The sequence below is a fragment of the Alternaria triticimaculans genome (genome assembly GCF_023758025.1).
Source record: "Alternaria triticimaculans strain BMP 0046 chromosome Unknown scaffold_31, whole genome shotgun sequence".
Taxonomy (NCBI): Eukaryota; Fungi; Ascomycota; class Dothideomycetes; order Pleosporales; family Pleosporaceae; genus Alternaria; species Alternaria triticimaculans.
In genome coordinates, this window is record NW_026055988.1 from 82,024 (window position 1) to 102,203 (window position 20,180).

General features: G+C 53.9%; 6 protein-coding genes across 6 annotated transcripts; 3 read left to right on the forward strand and 3 right to left on the reverse strand.

Moving 5' to 3' along the window:
* Positions 1–221: 221 nt before the first annotated feature.
* On the forward strand, positions 222–4,688 carry J4E78_010372 (uncharacterized protein; the record flags this gene model as incomplete). The annotated part of the gene is made up of 2 exons (XM_049370950.1): positions 222–1,660; positions 1,706–4,688. 2 exons carry the CDS (start codon positions 222–224, stop codon positions 4,686–4,688), a joined length of 4,422 nt encoding a protein of 1,473 aa, XP_049217300.1.
* A 1,976-nt stretch (positions 4,689–6,664) lies between these two features.
* Positions 6,665–7,981, forward strand: J4E78_010373 (uncharacterized protein; the record flags this gene model as incomplete). Its single annotated transcript, XM_049370951.1, has 5 exons — positions 6,665–6,755; positions 6,809–7,219; positions 7,274–7,709; positions 7,757–7,813; positions 7,864–7,981. The coding sequence occupies 5 exons, from the start codon at positions 6,665–6,667 to the stop codon at positions 7,979–7,981; spliced, it is 1,113 nt and encodes a 370-aa protein (XP_049217301.1).
* A 444-nt stretch (positions 7,982–8,425) lies between these two features.
* J4E78_010374 (uncharacterized protein) lies at positions 8,426–11,589 on the reverse strand (the record flags this gene model as incomplete). The annotated part of the gene is made up of 5 exons (XM_049370952.1): positions 8,426–9,679; positions 10,280–10,558; positions 10,610–10,826; positions 10,878–11,358; positions 11,412–11,589. 5 exons carry the CDS (start codon positions 11,587–11,589, stop codon positions 8,426–8,428), a joined length of 2,409 nt encoding a protein of 802 aa, XP_049217302.1.
* Positions 11,590–11,835: 246 nt separating this feature from the next.
* On the forward strand, positions 11,836–14,038 carry ATM1 (Iron-sulfur clusters transporter atm1, mitochondrial; the record flags this gene model as incomplete). The annotated part of the gene is made up of 3 exons (XM_049370953.1): positions 11,836–12,322; positions 12,378–13,690; positions 13,754–14,038. 3 exons carry the CDS (start codon positions 11,836–11,838, stop codon positions 14,036–14,038), a joined length of 2,085 nt encoding a protein of 694 aa, XP_049217303.1.
* A 591-nt stretch (positions 14,039–14,629) lies between these two features.
* J4E78_010376 (uncharacterized protein) lies at positions 14,630–15,544 on the reverse strand (the record flags this gene model as incomplete). Its single annotated transcript, XM_049370954.1, has 1 exon — positions 14,630–15,544. One exon carries the CDS (start codon positions 15,542–15,544, stop codon positions 14,630–14,632), a length of 915 nt encoding a protein of 304 aa, XP_049217304.1.
* A 2,372-nt stretch (positions 15,545–17,916) lies between these two features.
* RAS1_2 (Ras GTPase) lies at positions 17,917–18,712 on the reverse strand (the record flags this gene model as incomplete). Its single annotated transcript, XM_049370955.1, has 2 exons — positions 17,917–18,579; positions 18,635–18,712. The coding sequence occupies 2 exons, from the start codon at positions 18,710–18,712 to the stop codon at positions 17,917–17,919; spliced, it is 741 nt and encodes a 246-aa protein (XP_049217305.1).
* Positions 18,713–20,180: the final 1,468 nt, after the last annotated feature.

The window sequence follows — 20,180 nt, forward strand, 5'->3', positions numbered from 1 at the left end:
TGTGGAGCGCCCTTCCACCACCAAACCCACTGGCCTGCGCCCTCGACCACCACCGACCGCCCCTCTTGGAACCGTTGCGCCCTATGCGTCCAATAACCTACGACAACTCGCCCAATCTTGATCTCGCCCGGGATCAAGCCCCGATATACTCTATACGGAAGCCCGCCTGAGACCCCTGCACCTCACATTACCACCACTCAACCAAACTAAGAGTTTTTGCCATGGCGAAGAAAAAGAAGCCCGCCGGCAACCCCGCACGTGGATTTGCAACAACGTCCGTCGCGAGTAAGCCAAAGCCTGAAAGAATTTCCCCAGACGTCCCAGCCAAGGTAGTCGCCCCGGTCCCGTCAAAGGAAGCCGCGCCTGCACCAGAGCCCACGGAGGCGCCCCAGACCCCCCAGCAAACCGAGGCGGTCAAGCCAGAAGTCGCGCCCACTCCAGAGGAACTCGAAGCCCAACTAGAGCGTGATGAACTCCAGCTGCTTGTTGAGAAGCATGCGCCCAAGGTCCGCCGCGAATCCAGTCGACATGTCTCAAAATTCCAGACGGACCGTAGGCTCCTCCGTGGCCAATCGCACGCCATGACTGTACACGACTGGCTTCCCAGCGAAATTCTTGACAGCATTATCCTCCTGGCCCAGGCCGAGTCGAATGACTCAAACAGGAGACAAGGGCAACAGTCCCTGCTTAAAACCCTGACTGAAGAGGACGCCATGTCTAAGCTCTGGACCCTTGATCTTACCTTACGTGAGCTAGGCTTCTCGCAAGATCAAATCCAGCCCGTTCTGAGGTGGCTGTGTGCCAACGCTGCCGGGGTCGATGCATCCTCTGGTGTATGGGGGCTTCAAGAAGCGCTGGAATGGCTTGCTTTGGACCAATGCGAGGATCACTCCTTTTCGTACGAAGAATCGCAGCCTAAGCGTTCAACACTTGAAGATGTTGACACTTCTCGGCCTACCACACCCCCGCCCCAGCCATCAGCGAACGGAGCAACCGCAACTGGACCCTCACCTTCCGCAGCAGTTCTCAATGCCTCGGTACCGGCGGATTCTGATGACTCTAACATTGACGTCAGTGACCTTGATAGCGACCTCGAACTCGATGAGCTCATTCCAGCGTATCTGAAGATCAAGGGCAAACTATTCGAGATTGATCCTCAACTGGTCGATGCCCCTGCACGGAAGTCGCAAAAAGGTGGAAAATCTAAGAAGTCGGCGCCTACGCCACCTCAGACTCCGGCTGTTCGGAAGTTGCTTTCTCAGTTGCAACAACTAACCTCCGACGCCCTTTTTGACGAAGACCAAGCTGAAGCACAGTGGCCCGCGAAGCGAAACCAGATTGCACAAAGTCAAGCCGAAAAGAGGCAACGTCAGGACGCACAGCCCAGTGATTCGCCCGTACAGACCAAAGACACCTCTGTCGACATTCCCGTGTCGGCCAAGGCTGAAGCTACTGCCGCATCGTCAAAACCTCCAAGCGAGCACGAAGGCGAAGAGGATGCTGATCTGCTCGGAGGCATGTTTTCCGCAGTGCCTGATGCAACGCCTGCCCCAGAGAGTACATCCAATGGTTCAAGTGCTGACAACATAACCTTGCGCGACTTTGGCAAGATGAGCGGAATGTCCCCCCGCAAAGTACTCGAAGAGGCAGTTCGATCAAGGTAGGTCATTCGACTACTTCTTCCGACATTCACTAACAGGTCCAGGGATGCTGGCGCACGCTTGACTTACAAAATGATCTCGCCTACTACGTATACTTGCCGGCACTCGCTGACGATCTTCTGGTCTAAGGAACAAGACTTCGAGTACGACACGGAAATTTCCGGTGTTATTTGTACTCCGTACAGGAAGCAAGTCACGCTGGCAGCGAACGAAATTGCTGCTGTATCCGTTGAGCAGAGTGAAAACTTCATCTCGGTCGCGGCCCTCTTCTCAATCTCTGCTTCTCTAATAAAAGAGGAAAAGGTATACCTGCGCCTTCCATCCAACTGGAGAGAGGTTTACAGGGAGTTCTTGGAGCGGCGAAAGACACGCCTAGACGCAGCAGATCGTGACGCTGTCAAGCACTATCGCTCAATCATTGAAGATCAGATCGAGAACGAAGAGTCGGACGGTGTCGTGCTTACGAATCGCTTCAAGGCGCGCAACCAGGCAGCGACAAGCTCTAGCGCATCTAATTCTGGCTATAGCACACCGGTACGGCACTACGACGGTCTAAGAGAGCAATGGTTCGCCAAAGCATCAACTCCATCATACCAGCGCATGCTCGTTGGTCGAATGAACCTCCCAGTCTTCAACTTCAGAGATGAGATTCTATCCACTGTGGACAAGAACCAGGTTACCATAATCTGCGGTGAGACTGGCTGCGGAAAGAGTACGCAAATTCCCGCCTTCGTCCTCGAGCACGAGCTATCTCAAGGCAAGGCATGCAAAGTCTACTGCACCGAGCCCCGACGTATCTCGGCGATTTCGCTTGCCCAACGTGTAAGCGAAGAACTAGGCGAAGGGCCCAAAGATCTAGGATCCATACGTTCACTTGTCGGATACGCAATTCGGCTCGAGTCAAAGACTTCCTCCCAGACTCGCTTGGTGTACGCGACGGTGGGTGTGGTATTACGAATGCTAGAGTCATCTGGGGGCTTACAAGAAGTCACACATCTGGTCATTGATGAGGTTCACGAAAGATCCATCGACACGGATTTCCTTCTGGTCATACTTCGGTCACTCATGGAACGCCGACCTGAACTAAAGGTCATACTAATGAGTGCCACGGTAGATGCCGCACGCTTCTCAAGGTACCTGAACGACGCACCGATCCTGACAGTACCAGGTCGCACCTTCCCGGTTCAGACTCGATACCTGGAGGATGCGGTCGAGTTGACTCATTACGCTGGAGCATCCGACGCGACCAAAGCTGCCGCCACGAGCGACAACGACGAGGATGACGGAATTACGAGCGATAAATCCGGTATTCCCAACAAGCTTCCAGGTTACAGCCAACTAACACGCGATGTGCTCTCTAACTACGACGAGTATGCCATTGACTACGACCTGATCACACGACTGATCGAGACTGTCGCGTTTGATCCGCAGCTGAGTCGCTTTAGCAGCGCTATCTTAGTCTTCCTCCCAGGACTTGCTGAGATTCGTCAGCTCAACGATATACTGGCTAGCCATCCTTCTTTCAAGGCTGACTGGTATGTGTACCCGCTACACTCCACCATTTCAAGTGAGGATCAGCAAGCTGCGTTCCTTGTTCCACCCCCGGGCGTACGCAAGATCGTGCTCGCTACCAACATCGCCGAAACCGGAGTCACGATCCCGGATATTACCTGTGTTGTCGACACCGGTAAGCACAAGGAGATGAGATTCGACGAGCGCAGACAGCTATCACGTCTGACTCAGTCCTTCATCTCGAGAGCGAACGCGAAGCAACGCCGCGGTCGTGCCGGCCGTGTACAAGAGGGCCTGTGCTTCCACCTCTTCACAAAATATCGTCACGACAGCCTTATGGCAGAGCAGCAAACCCCTGAGATGCTCAGACTTTCGCTCCAAGATTTGGTCATGCGCGTAAAGATTTGCAAGCTTGGTGATATCGAAGCCACCCTTGCTCAGGCACTCGACCCACCCTCCTCCAGGAATATCCGTCGCGCTATCGATGCACTTGTAGAAGTCGACGCGTTGACGCCAAGTGAAGAACTCACACCTCTTGGTCGTCAGATCGCGAAGCTTCCGTTGGACGCACACTTGGGCAAGCTTGTTCTGCTTGCAAGTACGTTTGCGTGTGTTGATGTTGCTATCACCATTGCTGCCATTGTCTCTTCAAAATCCCCGTTCTTGTCACCATTTCAACAAAAGCAACGAGCTGACATCGCTCGTCTTGCGTTCAAGAAGGGCGACTCCGACCTCCTTACAACTTACAACGCCTACAGGGCTTGGAAAGCAGTATGCACTACCCCGGGACGGTCCGAGATGCAGTTTTGCCACAAGAACTTCCTCAGTCCGCAAAACCTGGGTAACATAGAGGACCTCAAAGCGCAGCTCTTCTCGTCATTGGTCGATGCCGGGTTTATACAACTTACGCCCGACGAGCGTCGCGCGATAGGCCGCTACCGCAATACGACACGACACCGTGTCTTCGTTGAGGTGCCGGCACAATACGACCTGCACACGGACAACGACGTTCTAGTCAACTCGGTCATCGCCACAGCATTCTACCCCAAGATCCTTACCCGCGAAGGCAAGGGCTGGCGAAACATCTCCAACAACCAAACCGTCAGCCTCGGGCCAACATCCGTCAACAAAGGCTCGCGAACAGCCGACTTCCTATCCTACTACAACATCATGCAATCCAGCAACAAGTTCTACAACGCGCACTCCACCTCGATCGCCTATCCACTTCCCATGGTGCTCATGGTTGCTGCCGATATGGACTTCAAGCTCCATGCAGGCGTGATCAGTCTACCCGGCAATGTCATCCGCTTCGCAGTTCGTGAATGGCGGGCTGCTGTCGCGCTGAAGGTGCTGAGACGCCGTATCAAGGAGATTTTGGCGAATAGCTGGAAGAACCCTGCGCGGCAGTTGAGCGATCGCGAGAAGGAGTGGCTTGGCTTGTTCTATAGGATGTTTGAGGAGAGGTTTGAGAAGGACGAGAGGATTAGGGAGAGGGCTGGTGGGAAGGCGAAGTGAGGTACTGGGTTCGGTTGGGATATATTAGATGGATCACTTGTAGATGTGGATTGTTTTGGTGTTGTATGTGTTGGTCCTAAGCTTTTGCTTACATCACAATGACATATAGTTCTATAAACACCACTAACAATATGCGCGGTGCATTTCACAAAGTTGCCACAAGGGGAAAACGCGGTCATCATGGTTGACGTTGAGATGTACGAGAAGACAAGGTACAGAATCCAAGCTAGATTAATAGAGGCTGGAGTATACAAGAGGCCTATTTAAAGAGACCAAGATCTTCCACGCCGCCTAAAGCTCTCAATCATCCTTTTCCTCCTCTCTTCTACCCGCCGTCCAATTACAACATCTCCGAGGAAAACCCAAATGTTCCCCCATGTAACAGGCGCTGCTGCACGCTCCGCTATATCGCGGAAAAGGGCCTGTGAAAGCCACCACATCTGATCCAGACATACCCCAGGTGAACCCTCCCCAAGAACTCTCGTTCGCTCTACTATCGCGACAACGAACCAACGCTCGGGGGCCCAGAGCGCCGCTTTGATGACGTGAAATAGCTGCCACAGGTCGGCGGTTAGGCTGCTTAAGCAGCATTCGTGTACCTGGAGTAGTACCGTGTCGTGCACTGGGTTGTAGATAGCCATCGACCCGCGGTGATGGAGTGTCGTGAGACCGGAGTGAGGGCTTCTCAAACGGCATTCGTGGATAGATTTTACGGCGGCGTCGTGCGCTGGATTGTACACGAACATCGAGCTGCGCGAATGCAGTGTCGCAACGGCGTCATCTGTGAAGACTTGATGCAGAGGCTGTGTGCGGAGGGCCTCGCTGCGGAATAGACGGCTGGTGTGGTAGATGGCAGGGAGCTTGGGTAGCCGTATTGTTGTGCCAGTCGACGTTGGTGTTGTTGGTTTTGCAGGATGAAGGTGCGTGGAGGTGCAGTATTAGTTCATCTTCACGCTGCGCCATGTCTTCCTCGAGAGTGTAGTTTATAATCATGACTTGAAGCTCTGCTGAGAGATCGGGGAAGCGGGTGAAGGTAGCTGGGACGGTCATTTTTGCTTCTTGTGATCTTTTTTGTGCGGGTTAGGTGTGGGTTGAGTGTGGATGGCAAGAGGTGTGCAGAGATAAGGGACGAAAGCTTCCTTATATACTCTCTTAACGCCTTACGCTTAGACCATAGCTTGATCATTACTATGCCATAGTTGTGGTTGGCCATAGAGTTGAGCTGCTACCACGTTCCCACACCCTTTGACTCACTTAGAAGCCAGTGATAACCTCATGTCACATGACCATGGATGGTCCGTGCCGGGTTGTATATAGCCCTTACCTCATCCTAGATTAGTTAGTCAGACCTTATATACGATTCACATCTGTTCATTACCTCACACCTCAGCAAGTTATGAGTCTTGTCTACCAAAACAACGCATCCTTAGTTGAGACTGTCGCATACAGAAGTGACATGCCGCAATCCAGACATTTTGCGAGTAACCCTCAACCCACTTCATCAGCGGATACGGCGATGACGCAGAACAACGAGCCACTCACAACGTCCACAGATGATAACTCTGCCATACACACAAACGGTATTCTCGAATGAGAAACGTATAACCGACAGGAACCTTGCAAGTAGAACTCGTAAGGTGTCGAGAAGAATACGCGACTTTTCGACATAGATCGTGGATCGTGGATCGTGGACCGAGTGCCGCACACAAATTTCTACTGCCTTTACCAATTTGCTGTCGCTCCTTAACCGAGTCACGAGTGCTCCCACGTGCTTTCCCCCCGGCTGATGCCGTCATACCGTATTGTCAGCTACGCGGCACAGTTGGACCCCTCATCGTGTAACGCAGCTGTCTCTCTTCCGCTTCTAGTAAACGCGCACGTTATCACCCCGAGTGCGCGCAAAGACTATTAAAAGAGACTCGATAGCCCTTACTATACTTTGAGTAGTCCTGCGACACCCTTCACCTTGTCGCAACATGGTCAAAATCGACGATAGCTTTACCCAGGCTATTCTGAAAGAGCAAGACAGGTACGAAGGCAAGTATATCGACGATAATATCGTTGCTGGTAAGTGATTCTACTCCAACGCTATGAGACCGTACGCTCACAGTTCCCTCCAGCATTACCAAAGGGCGCGCGCATAGACCTAGTCCGCACCATAGGCGCAACGCACTGGTCGATACTAACCAAGCTCGACACTACCATCGACAGCAGACGACAGTCGTTCTTCTTGAAAGAATACCGTGATGCAAATGCGGAGCACATGGTCAAAGCAGAGTATGAGTCAACAGCCGCTCTGTACGCCGCGGTACCGAACCACGTGCCCCAACCATACGCATATGGTTGTTTCGCATCGGACTCGCAGCGCTTCTTCTATCTCCAGTCTTTCTGCGATATGGAAGATGCGCCTGTGTATGCGGACAAGGCCACAGCCGCATCCATGAAGCCATTTGTCGAGGAGTTTGTTGGCGTACTGGCTGAAGTGCACAGCAATGAGTCGCCAACAGGGAAGTTCGGGTTTCATATCGACAGTATGTATTTTTGTTATGCGCGAATGGTACATTGGATCTGACGCGAGATTCTAGCCTTCCAGGGAAACGTTGTTAATCACAACCGATGGTGCGATACGTGGGAAGAGTACTTCAGCCGCAACTTACGCTATCTTATAAAACTAGAGCGTTCCATCCATGGTGGAGATCCGGAAATGGATGCTCTGTCCGCGGGAATTATGACAAAGGTAGTTCCTCGGCTCCTTCGTCCGATGGAAAGTGGTGGTAACAAGATCAAACCTGTTTTGTTACACGGCGACATGTGGCACGGTAATGTCAGCGTCGACAAGAAGACAAGAAGCCCGATGTTATATGATGCAGGATGCCTTTTTGGGCATCATGAGTACGAAGCAGCACCGTGGCGCGCTGCGAGGTACGCTTTCAACAAAACGCATCTGAACGCGTATCTTGAGATCGTCCCTGCATCGAAACCGCAAGAGGACTACGACGATAGGAACGAACTCTACGCAGTGTGAGTGCTACGACGTTCTATAGCGCATGGTCACGCTAACGAACAAGTCGGAACAATCTTGTAGTCTCATGTTGCTGGAAACAGAACAAGACTACTCGACAGTCGTAAGTCGCGAGCCTCGCTGAGATTTGGCGCGTCGATTGACCATGTATAGGGCGATTGAGGGGATGAGAAGTCTGGTAACCAAGTTTCCAGATGGATACGAGGGGTATGTCGCCGCAAATCAGGCAAATGGTAAGCGCGATTCTCGGAAGTTGAACGCGAAGCTGTAGAGGAGAGGTTATCACCTCACTTTCCCTCACTTTCCCTCACTTCTGTGCGCTATTTCTTGCGTACATCCGTCTTGCTCACGTGCTTGCCGTCCATTGCGCCATGTTATACCTCTGAGTCGAATGAAAATGGTTGCGATGGCACTGAGTATACCAGAGATTGCGGCGAGAGCCGTGAAGAACCAGCCCTTGCCCATCACTTCCAGAAGAGGCTGCATGGCGGCAACAGCTGCTGCTGAAAGAGCGCATCGTGTGATGTTACCTGCTGCAGCGGCAGTGCTTGTGTTCTGCGGAGAAATGTCCACAATGAGGGTGTTGTGCGTCTGGAACGTTGTCAATACTGCTGCCGGTTGTACATTGTAAAAGCAATTACCTGACAGATGCATGTAGCGAGAAATCCATGCACGAACAGAAAGATCAGTGGTACACTTATATGCTGCATAACCGTCAGTTTTTCAACCGTGGGTAGTGGAGGTGGCATACAATTTCTTCGCGCAAGACCCATCCATACCCCACAATGACTGCAGTCGATGTCGGAATCAGAAGCCACGACAATCGAGAGCGTGCCTTCTCGATGGGAAATTTGACCAGATCGTCGCCAGCGACCTTGTCGACCGTGATGTTGTTCGCCTTGGCTGTAAAGCGGTAGTTGTGGTCCATTAGTTTCCCATTGATGTAACCACCAAGGATGACGCCAGTCCCTATGGAAAAGTAGCATAGACCAACTTGGAGCTCATCGAGATCGTAAATTTCTGTGAAGATGGCAGGGATAGAGGCTTGGATGCAGTAGTAAGCAGCGTAGTAGACGGCACTGATGGAAAGAACCGCTGCAGTGTCCCGATGAAAGCAGACCAGCAGAGCTTTGAAAGGGTTGGGTATGAGGCTCCTCTTCTTCCAAGCCCTCGGCTCGTTGGGTGCTGTCAACTGTCGCTGCCGGCTTGACTGCAACAAAGGCCTGTTCCATTTGGGTGCTGCAATACCGCCGTTTCCCACGACGTTGCGCCCAGTCTCAGGGAAGACGAGGCTTAAAACGGCCAGAAAGGCAGCTCCAATAATGACTAGCAACCAGAACACCCATCTGTATCCAGTTCTTGATGCCATTACACCACCGACTAGAGGGCCTATACTTGGACCGAGGTTTGTCGCAATCATTGCAGGCCCTAACATGCTTCCCCGAGTAGCTGGCGTCGCTACATCGGCAATGACTCCGTACCCGATAGCTACCGTTGCGGAGCAGCCGAAACTCTGGACGCCACGCAGGACCATCAGAGCAGCATAGTTCTGCTGAAGAGCGAGACCCAGGTTTGCGCAGACGTATATAGCGAAAGTGATGAGGTACACAGGTCGTCGTCCGAGATTGTCGGCCAAGTCTCCACAGAATGCTGGTGCGATTGCTTGAACAATGAGGTATGTCGTGATGGTAAGGTTGATTAGACTGGCACTGACGCCCACAGCGTGTTGGAGTTCTTCAAGACATGGAAAGTAGATGTTGGCTGTGAATGGTGAGAAAAACATGCTGCATCCGATCAACCAGGTAATCATGCGCCGCTCGGCCTTGGTGAAGACTGTGTATGGAACAGCTATTTCTGTACTTGGAATGGATAACTTTGCTTCGATCTCCGTCATGTCTTGCGCAGTTTCGTCTTTGGCGAGGACATGATCGTTGCTCAAATGATTCGGCTGGGTCTGCATCTTCTGAATCTGTGGGGTAAGGTCGAAAGAGTGAAACGTCGATGTGAGCTAGCGTCAAAAAGGCGGCCTTCGGTTTGTCAGTGTGAAGTGTCAAGACTGGTCTCTTTGCCTGATTTGATGGCGATAGCCCTTGGTGGACAAGCAGGCCTCGCGCGTCATGTCGCGTACTGTGGCACATGCTGTCCAGTCATACAAGACGCATGCGCAGGTATACCCCGCCATAGCGGTTGTTGCGGCGTAGTCAGTACGCGTCTTGACTGTGATGTCGCGCGCAGGCCAGCGTCTGTCGCGAACGCGAGATGGTGGAAGCGATGCGGGGAGTGGCTGGGAGATGTCGCGTCCACGCTAGACGATCTAGCGTCCGACATCACGTTGCTGACGTTTGACACGCCATTTCAAAGTTAGCAGTAGCCCTTTCCCACAACAAACGATACTTCGTCCCGTACTCATGAACATCGTGCCTTTCTTGTCAAGCAAATAAATTGGATATATGCATAGTTCACCCACGTTAGGTATGTGCACTTCAAATCACACAGTAGCGCCTTGTGTTTGAGACCACACTGCACAGGTCAATGTCATAAATATACATACATTCCAGATGCTCTATACCTTCACCTCCTCTACCTTGGGCTTCTCAAACTCAGCTTTGCCATCTTTCACGGTGGCATACCGTATTGTGCCCGACGCATCTGTGTTGGGTATCGGTGCTTTTGTGCCCTCTCCTATTGACTTGATCTCCTCTTTGATCTTGCGCGTGGCGGCGTCTTCAACGGCGCCTGGTGGGCTGTCCGCGATTTCATCGACGTTTCTCAGGGTAAGAACGTCGCTGATTCGGGAAGCGCGGGACTGGATGAGCATGGTGGTTGGGCCTTCGAAACGGAGGAATAACTATGTGAATTAGCATTCGCAAAAACAATGTTGTACAGGGATTGGTCTTACCCTATCGCCCCAGACTGTTCTCCGCAACCATGTCTTGAGAGTGTAATATGTGGTTGCCAGAGCCCGCCATGTGCCTGTCTTGCTCATGGTTCGGAAGAACTTTGTGTTCTGGACCATTGAGCCAAAGCCAAGGTCTGGCACTTGGAAGCGGAGGTTCGACGACTTGAACCTGAAAGGGATTGGTGGGGTGTTGGAGGCTGTGTACGCTACGACGTTGCTACAATGCTGTCAGTGTAAAGTCCTGAGTATTTCTGTCGTCTCAACATACCTGGGATGCGCAACATAGCTTTCGCCAGCCTTGACCTGGACCTGATATATTTGCCCGCTTCCTGCAAGCGCAAGTAATCCCCTGCCTGTGATATATGTGTTTCCCCAGTGTGCCAGCCCCAACTTTACATTGTACTGCGGCTTCAACTTGAGAGTGTGGCCGGTCCATGCAAGCAACGCATTTCGTTGGCTAACAATCCAATCATCCCTTCCGTCCATGTTGACCGAGACGATACTCGATATGGGTGCCTTTGTGGAGACGAGAGCTGTGACGGGGCTCGTCGAAGACACTTTCTGGTAGAGGAAGGGGATGCCGACGGGGGCCCTCTGGAGGGGCTCGAGGAAGGAGAGGGTTGATAGCGTGTTTTCCGACTTTCCGCTGAGGCCGACGAGTGTGCCGCGGCGGGTGTAGAGCGTCTGTGAGGCGGAGAGGGAGACGGAGAGGAGGGAGAATGGGGTGCCAATGACTTCGAATCGGGCGTCTGACAATTTCTTTAGTCTTTTTGTGGTTTATTTGATTATATCGACTTCTTACCTGGTGTGTGCATGGGCGTCGCGGTGCCCTCAACACTGACTGCCTGCTGCAGCGCGGACTCATTTGACGAGCTGGTGGCTGATATGTTGATGCATCGCGCAGCCACGGGCGTCCGCCGTATGGCAGCGGCGGATGTGGGCGAGAAGATCCTCCAGGGCGAGGCAGCCGGTCGTAACATGGCTGTGCCGGGCAATTGGCGCGTGACGGGCGGCGAAGATGTTCTGGTCAAGCTCGGAGCAGCGATGATGCAAGACGGCCTCGCTTCAGCCCTGCCGCCCAAAACGCGCTAGACAACGTGGGATGCATGTCTCCAGGTACTCACAGCAAACACTCTCTTGCCATCTTGTCCTCCTCCGCCATTGAAGCTCTCCACAGCTTCTCTCTCCTGTGATAGCGGTGCAGAGACCTAACATGTGACATCGCCATGTTAATCCAACCACTCGCCCGCGCCGCCAGTCGGCCGGGTCTTCGATCGTCCAGTTTGCGCCCGCATCCTCTCCACCACGGCATTCGCGTATTCACCTGCTCTCCGCTACACAGAAAGGATGCACACGGCCAGCGGCCAAAGCCCGGCTCTAAGCCCGCCATCGAAGCCACCAAACCTGCCGCCGACCCCGCCGCGGCCAAAGTCGCAAAGACGGACCCATTGCTGCAGGAGCAGGTCCTGACCAACAAGGAGCAGCGCAAGGCTGACTGGGCCATTATGAAAGAGATGTCGGCATACCTGTGGCCAAAGGACAACATGGGCACGCGCTTCAGGGTCGGCATCAGTCTGGGCTTGCTGGTAGGCGCAAAGCTGCTGAACGTCCAAGTCCCCTTCTACTTCAAGAGCATTGTAGACGCCATGAACATAGACTTTGCGGCTGTTGGCGGCACAGCGACCACAGTGGCAGGCTCTATGATCATCGCATGTAAGCTAGACCCAACAATGCATCCCATGTCCACCCTGGCTGAGACTCCCTTCAGACGGAATGACTCGTATTGGCGCCACTGTTTCCCAAGAACTGCGCAATGCCGTCTTTGCCAGTGTCGCCCAGAAGGCTATTCGTAAAGTCGCTTGCAGTGTTTATGACCATCTGCTAAGGCTGGACCTGAGTTTCCATCTATCGAGACAAACAGGAGGCTTGACGCGCGCCATTGATCGCGGTACCAAGGGTATCAGCTTCTTATTGACTGCCATGGTGTTCCATATCTTTCCTACGGCATTAGAAATCTCGTTGGTTTGCGGTATTCTAACATACCAATACGGCTGGCAATTCGCTCTCATCACAGGCACAACCATGACCGCCTACTCTGTCTTCACCATCATGACCACCTCGTGGCGCACCAAGTTCAGGAAGCAGGCCAACGCCGCAGACAACAAGGCCGCGACGGTCGCCGTCGACTCAATGATCAACTACGAGGCAGTGAAGTACTTCAACAACGAAAAGTACGAAGTCGGCCGCTACGACAAGGCTCTGAAAGACTACGAGAAGGCGTCCATCAAGGTCGCCACCTCCCTCGCCTTCCTCAACTCCGGTCAAAACATCATCTTCTCCTCCGCCCTTACCGCCATGATGTACCTCGCAGCCAACGGCGTAGCCACCGGTCAACTAACCGTCGGCGACCTCGTCATGGTCAACCAGCTCGTCTTCCAGCTCTCCGTGCCCCTCAACTTCCTCGGCTCCATGTACCGCGAACTCCGCCAAAGTCTCCTAGACATGGAAACACTGTTCAACCTCCAAAAAGTCAACGTAGCCGTCAAAGACAAGCCCGACGCCAAGCCCCTCGCCCTCAAGACGGGAGAAATCAAATTCGAAAACGTATCCTTTGGCTACCGACCCGACCGACCCATCATCAAGAACCTCAACCTCACCATTCCTGCGGGCAAGAAAGTCGCCATTGTTGGTCCTAGCGGCTGCGGAAAATCTACCATCCTAAGACTTCTTTTCCGCTACTACGACGCACAGGAGGGGCGTATTCTGATCGATGGCCAAGATATCCGCGATGTTACGTTGGATAGCTTGAGGAGGGCTATTGGTGTTGTACCACAAGACACCCCGCTCTTCAACAACACTATCCAGCACAACATCCACTACGGCAACCTAGAAGCGACACAAGAACAAGTCATCGAAGCGGCAAAGAAAGCGCGTATCGACGAGAGTATCAGCCGTTTCCCCGATGGATACGAAACCATGGTTGGTGAGCGCGGAATGATGATTTCAGGTGGTGAGAAGCAAAGACTAGCCATCGCGAGACTCGTCCTCAAGGACCCGCCGTTCTTGTTCTTCGATGAAGCTGTACGTCCTTATTCCTATCTCTACCTTATTCTCTTTTCACCAGTAACTAACACCCTACATCAGACCTCCGCCCTCGACACGCACACCGAGCAAGCCCTCCTCTCCCACATCAACTCGCTCGTCAAAGAGAAGCGCCGCACGTCCGTCTTCGTCGCCCATCGTCTCCGCACGATTTACGACTCTGATGTTATCATCGTGTTGAGAGAGGGTAATGTAGCCGAGAGTGGAACGCATCAGTATCTTATCGATCGGGATGGTTTGTACAGTGAGCTTTGGAGTGCGCAGGAGACTATGTTTGTGGAGAAGGAGGAGGAGGGTGAGGGTAAGGATGGAGAGAAGAAGAATTAGATGGCGGTTGGGAGGTTGGGGGGTAGTGTAGGATAGTTAGATGTTTGTGAAGGTGGATTGTAAATACATGGGTTTCTTTGAGTCTTCGCGTGCGTTGAAGGTATTGGCCATAGAAGGACTTGATGAGCATATGGCGTGGAGATATGGCAGAGAATATACCACGAGATGACCAGAGAGCACACGGTATGGTAACGTTGAAGCAAACGATCACATCGAAGATCCTGGAGAGGTCGTAACGTTCCAGGAGCCAAAACAACGAGGCAACAGTATCAAGTCGCTGTCAAAAAAACCTGTGCGGTTACCGTCAAAGCGTGACTAGGTGAGCGGAGATATAGGTCGTATGGGTCCAATTCCTCCGTCCCGGCACCTGGCAATACAATTACGATTACAATTTTTAACGCGGCCCAGTGAACAGCTTCGTAGGGATCACGGTACCGAAGTCAGTTTAGACTCTATCCAAGACCAATAACTCCCTGTAATGCTTCCAAATGACAAATGATGAACTGAGGACATGGTCCTACCCACACCTGTACATAGAGCAGTTTCATTCTCCATGTGAATCTTCCTCATCGAGCGGAATCACACGCGCACTTAACCAACATACCTAGCAACCCTCTCCCACTCCCCATCCCTTTTCAGAACCTCCAAATCCTCCTCTCGCAAACACATCGCAACAGCCACACCCCCATCCCCACTCTTCGGCATCAAATACACCAGCCCCTCCACAGGCACAAAGCCCGGTCTCCTTACTGCAACCGCCTTCCCCAACCCGCGTCCAAAGTCCCACTCGTAAGCCGGTACTTTCGTCCACGAGCTAAGCGCAACATCAACGCTCATATCAAGAGTAGCAGTCGGACTCGTTTTCGCCGCATTGTCCGGTGATTGCGCGAGGAAAGTGACGAGGGAGCGTGTGCGGAATGCGATGTCTGAGGTCGCGGGGTCGACGGAGTGGCGCATTGTAGCGGCGATGTGGCCGAGGGGAATGGATAAGAGGGTGGAGAGGGGGTAGCGCGTGTATGCCATGTTTTGCAGTATGCCGGGGTAGTTGGGGGGGATGTTTAGGTAGCGTCTGGCGTCGACGGCGCGGGCGAGTGTTGTTGGGGTGGATGGAGGTAGACGTGTTTGTCTTGCGCGTAGAACGGAGCGGAAGATGAATGCGGTGAGGGCATCGTCGGTTGAGATGAAACTAGTGAAGTCTTGGGGAAGTGTGGTGGTCGCAAGATCCTTTAGTGTCTTCAAAGACGATGCTGAGAAGTCGAAGTACACCCACCTGCATTTGACAGGTGCTCCAGCAACCGTCGACTCAGCGGTATCCTCCTCTTTTCCAACAGTAGGAGCAGGAGGAAAAAGCTGGTTCTGCAGTTCCCTTCCAGGCACCCAGCCCTCATCCTCAATAAGCGGTACAACACCCGTCCTCACCATATTACCTACCTTTCGCTCCTCTTTGGTGAACTCCTCACCCGCACAAGCCTTGGCCAACCAGCCTATCACAGCCGCCTGACCCATCATATCGCACACATTATGTTGCAGATTAACACAAAGCACGATACCACCCCGAATATAACTGATCTGCACAAGCATCACGGGAGCAGGCCGATCATCCTCCCCAGACGCTTTCCTCGGATCAAACCCCAAAGCAGCGAGCGTAGGACACGGCGCCCAAGTCTCTTCACCCAACATGCGCATCGGAAAACCCGCATCTACGATCTGCGCCAAACTGGCTATCTCCGCATCGGAAGTATAATCTCGTACGATACACTGCGGCACCGGTTCGAGTGGCCGGATCCTATAAAGGGGCGTGGCCGTGACGTCGGAATCGGAGTCATCAGAATGAGAATTTGCATTGGCATTGACGTCGACGACCTGACCAGCAACCCACGGGAAAGTCTTTGCTAGCTCTGCCAATCCGGCGGTGATGATCGCAGTGATTACAGTATTATCCCGTGACGCTGGTACCTGCCCCTCCTCCTCCGACAGCGGAAAGAACAAGGCAAGTTGGGTATAAAGCTTGAACAGAGCGGGCTGGGCACCCATCAGGTCGATATCCATATCCAAATCCGGAAGCAGGGTCATGTTCGGCAACTAGGATACGTTGCGGTGATCCTTTTGGACAGCTATGTCAGTTAGTTCCCAACGATGGCGTGATAAGGGGGGGATTTGGAAGGGCAACTGTAGAGTAAGTGACATTCTGGGCTTACGCGTATGGGTGGTCGCTGGTGATGAGGTGCTGTTTTCGCTGGACCCCGCAGTGGTTGACTGACTGGACTGAACTGACAGGTACGAACGCGTCCCGCCTTCTGAAACTGCAAACGCGTCAAGGCCTGACGCAAAATTGACCGCAGTTGCTCCTCCTCGACTTTTGCGTGAGGTCTGGACTCGCTGAGGTGTGCAATATGGATGGGATTATCCTGAGCAGCGTTTGGTAGCGGTTTACTTTGTACACAAGATCAAGTGCGCAAACGGCGTAGACTCATCATGACTCATTTTGATGCTGTGAAACGTTGCTCATAGCATCGTGAGATGAACCAAGATCAGCTTTGAAGGGCCGCCGTAGCGATGGTATCTTGTGAACTCCATCCATCCAACAAGCACAACATCCACATCTCGAACGTGTATGCATCAAAGGGCCGCCTGGCTATCGTCGCAACAGCCAGCCAGTGCACATGGGCTCGTCCCATCGCTAGCCTTGCCGTCTCGGGGGACTTGCAGGGCACTTTGATGACCCGCAGTATGCAATGCTGCCCAACTTGACAGGAGAATGCCAGAAACGCCCCTCTCCTTTTCCCACCAACACTTCGAGGGAAGAAGAGAGGTCAGAAAAAGACACTGCCAACAATAGACTGCTCCCGCATGCAGGCAAATTCACGGTGGCGAAAATTTCTCTTCGTTCGTTCGCAGTCAATATGCACGGCGGCTGGGTGTACCTGGAGCTACCAGCTGCACTCGCCGCCTGTACGTGCTGGGATATCGCCAACGTTGGCCCGCTGCCGCAACGCACGCACGCACGAAACAGCAGGGGAGGCAAGGGGATTGTCTCCTCCCCTCCCTCGTTACTGCACGAGCAAAAGTCTCCGTTTGCCGCTCTCGTCTCCAGCTGCATTGTGCTTTGATTCATTTGTCGATGGAGGAAGTAGAGCGATTGGCTGGTTTGCCCATTTAATTCAAATACAAAATCCCCGCTTGTCGCTCGCGTGGGAAGGGCTGGCTCTCGGGGTTCCACATGTCCTCAGTGCCGGAGTCGGGTCGGTTGCTTTGTGGGGAAGACGTACCGGAACATCGGAGACACACTATCCGGGACGAAAAGATGAAGATCACACATGTAAAGAATCAAGGTAAGAGGAGGAGGAGTAGTTATGTACCAAAAAACATAGACGTTGAATTCGAAAGGTATCTCGGGGGGCGTTATAGAAGAATGTGTGACCCAAACTGAACCCATGACTTTTCCGTCCTTATTCCAGGTTTTGAGATTTCCAAAATGCCATGCGCTGCTGACAATAAACACATGCTACCACAGTACCCGTCTTCCAGATTGTCGACATGTTGCCTTCTTTTCGCAACCCGCCAGCCCTAGCCCACTTAATCAATTCAGCCGTACAGTGTCATGCAAGATCTCAGTTGCTGCGCAGATCTCGGTCGTTAAGGAAATAAGAATAGGCTAATGTTCGTAGTACTCCAGATACTCCATGGGTCTCATGCAAAACCAAAGTGAGACCATCGATGCAAACGCCGCTCATATGCCGACGCCTTGTTGAGTGCTTTCTATCAGTGATGTGGCACGACAGTGGGAGGTGTCGTAGCCCGTTATGGTGCAGTAAATCCAAATATGTATGTCGGAAGGCGTATCGGTCGCTGGACCGAGTGGATGTCGAGCCGGGAGCTCATAGAATGACGCACTTCGGTTTCTCTTTGCCGCGCTTGTTGCCGCCCGTCATGCCGGCGCCCCGTGTGCGACGGTCACCGGCTCCTCTTGTGCGGTCCTTCTCGTGCAGGCCGGTACGTACGCGGGCTTCTTTCCTGTCTGTGGGGTTGCGTCCGCTGCCTTGTCGTTGCCGTCGGAGCTGTCTAACGACGTCGAAGAAGGCCTTTTCAACGTTGACGCAGTTTTTGGCGGATGCCTCGACAAAGTCGCAGCCGAGTTCTTTTGCGAGAGCTTGGCCCTCTTGGGTGGAGACTTCACGCTCCGTGACACGGTCGCATTTGTTTCCGACGAGCATCACAGGGGCCTGGCCGAACATGGGAGCTGATGCGCTGATGGGCGAGCCGGGGTAGGTCGGTGAGCCAGCCATGGCCGTCTCTTTGACGCGCTGTATTTGGCTGTGGAATCGCTGTATGCGAGCGAAGGAGGAGCGTGATGAGATGCTGTAGACGAGTACGAAGCCCTCGCCGTCGCGTATCCATTGGTCCCGCAGGGCGATGTATTCTTCTTGGCCAGCCGTGTCGAGGACTTCGAGCATGCAGGACTGGCCGTCAATTTGCACCTGCTTGCGGTACGAGTCTTCAATGGTGGGGTCGTACGTCTCAACGAAGTGGTTCAAGCACAACTAGCCGCGGTCAGCCAATGTCAAGGGAATGGGGGAAACAGGAGGGCAGGGCTACCTGTATGGTCAGGGCGGTCTTTCCCACACCACCGTCGCCCAGCACCACCAGCTTGTACAGCGTCATTTTCCCCGCCATGGTGTCGGTAGGAGAGCAGAGTCGGCCTCGTCAATTCAATGCAGGCAGCGAGTCAAGGGCGGATGGGGCACAGATAAAGGACGGGGCGTGGTGCAAGCAGCTCGCCACGTCGTCGCAGTATCGTCTCGTGTACAGCAGCGGGATTGCAGCTGACCAGCGGGCTCAGCGGGTTCAGCCTAGGTTGGGAGCTGCGAGAGATCCAGAGGGGCGGGACGAAGGGGGCGGCGCGGCCAGAATGAGCGTCTCGATGTCGTGGTCCCAAACGGCGGTCCACACTCGCACGGCAGCACAGGGGCGCGTGTCGACGGGGAGCTGCAGGCGCTTCAGAATGGATCGGCTTGGGTGAGCACAATGGTTGCACGCAGACGTCTCGGCGGAAGCGAGGCCTGTGCAGCTGGGCCGACGCAGAAGGGGCGGCAGACGCGAGCGGGGAGCAGATGCGCGTTGGAGCAAGTCGAGTTGGGAGGTGGTCCGGTGGTGGTCGAGGGGATGGGAGAAAGTTGGGCGAGGCGTCTTGACGTGGTCAGGGTTCTCTGCGAGTGGCTCGTGTCCCCACGTGAAGATGTGGATTTGGAAGCGGGCGATGGACAAAGCGATCAGGGCTTCTAGGGTGCAAGCGTCCGAGTCCGGGGCATCACCTATCAGCAGCAGCGTCTACTATCGGGGCTCCGTTGCATGAGCGCGGGCGACGTGGGATGGGCAGGCAGCACGGAGGACGGGGGCAACGATAGCGGCGTGATGGATGAGGGAGGTCAAAAAGAAACGCGATTAGTCGACATGGGCCTCCGGGGTTTTTACGCTTCTGCGTCGAGTTGGCACCTTGGGCCTTGGGCGACGGCGCTGCAGCACTGGGGGCTGCCAAACGTCAATCCGCCTAGTCCTATCCAAGCCATGCAGACGAGAAACAGCCAAGGGCCTGCAGCCAGAAGCACTCAGGACCGCCTCGCCGACCCGGCCCCGTGGCTGGCTGCTGCGTGCCCATATAAGCCGACGACGCCGTGCCGCCCCAGGTCGTGGAAGCCTGGTCTCACTGTGTGCGCCCGTCACGTCCCAAGGTGGTGCCGTCACGACCAAACGGCCAGAAGAGCTGCCGTCGTCTCAGTGCGCAAGCGCAGGCGGCAGGCCCTAGGACATGCTAGGGCTGCAAACGGGGGCCCCCTTGGGGGTGCCATTGGGGAGAGAGGCACTACACATGCACCCTCGACTCTGTAGGAACAAGAAAGCCGCCGAGCGGCCTGCCCGCCAGCACGCTGACTCCCGGCTCCAGCCACACCAAGGAGTCCAGGACTCGCTCACCAAGGGCGGCCGCCTCCATGACTCCAACGACTCCAACATGTGAATGGTGCTTCGACATTGCAGGACAGGTCGGCCACTTTTGCGCCAGGGTTTCAGTCGTCGTCCGGCGTGGGCTGCGAGGCATGGTGCTTCGGGGAACTGGACCCCAAGCCGCGACAGCGTGTAGCCGATA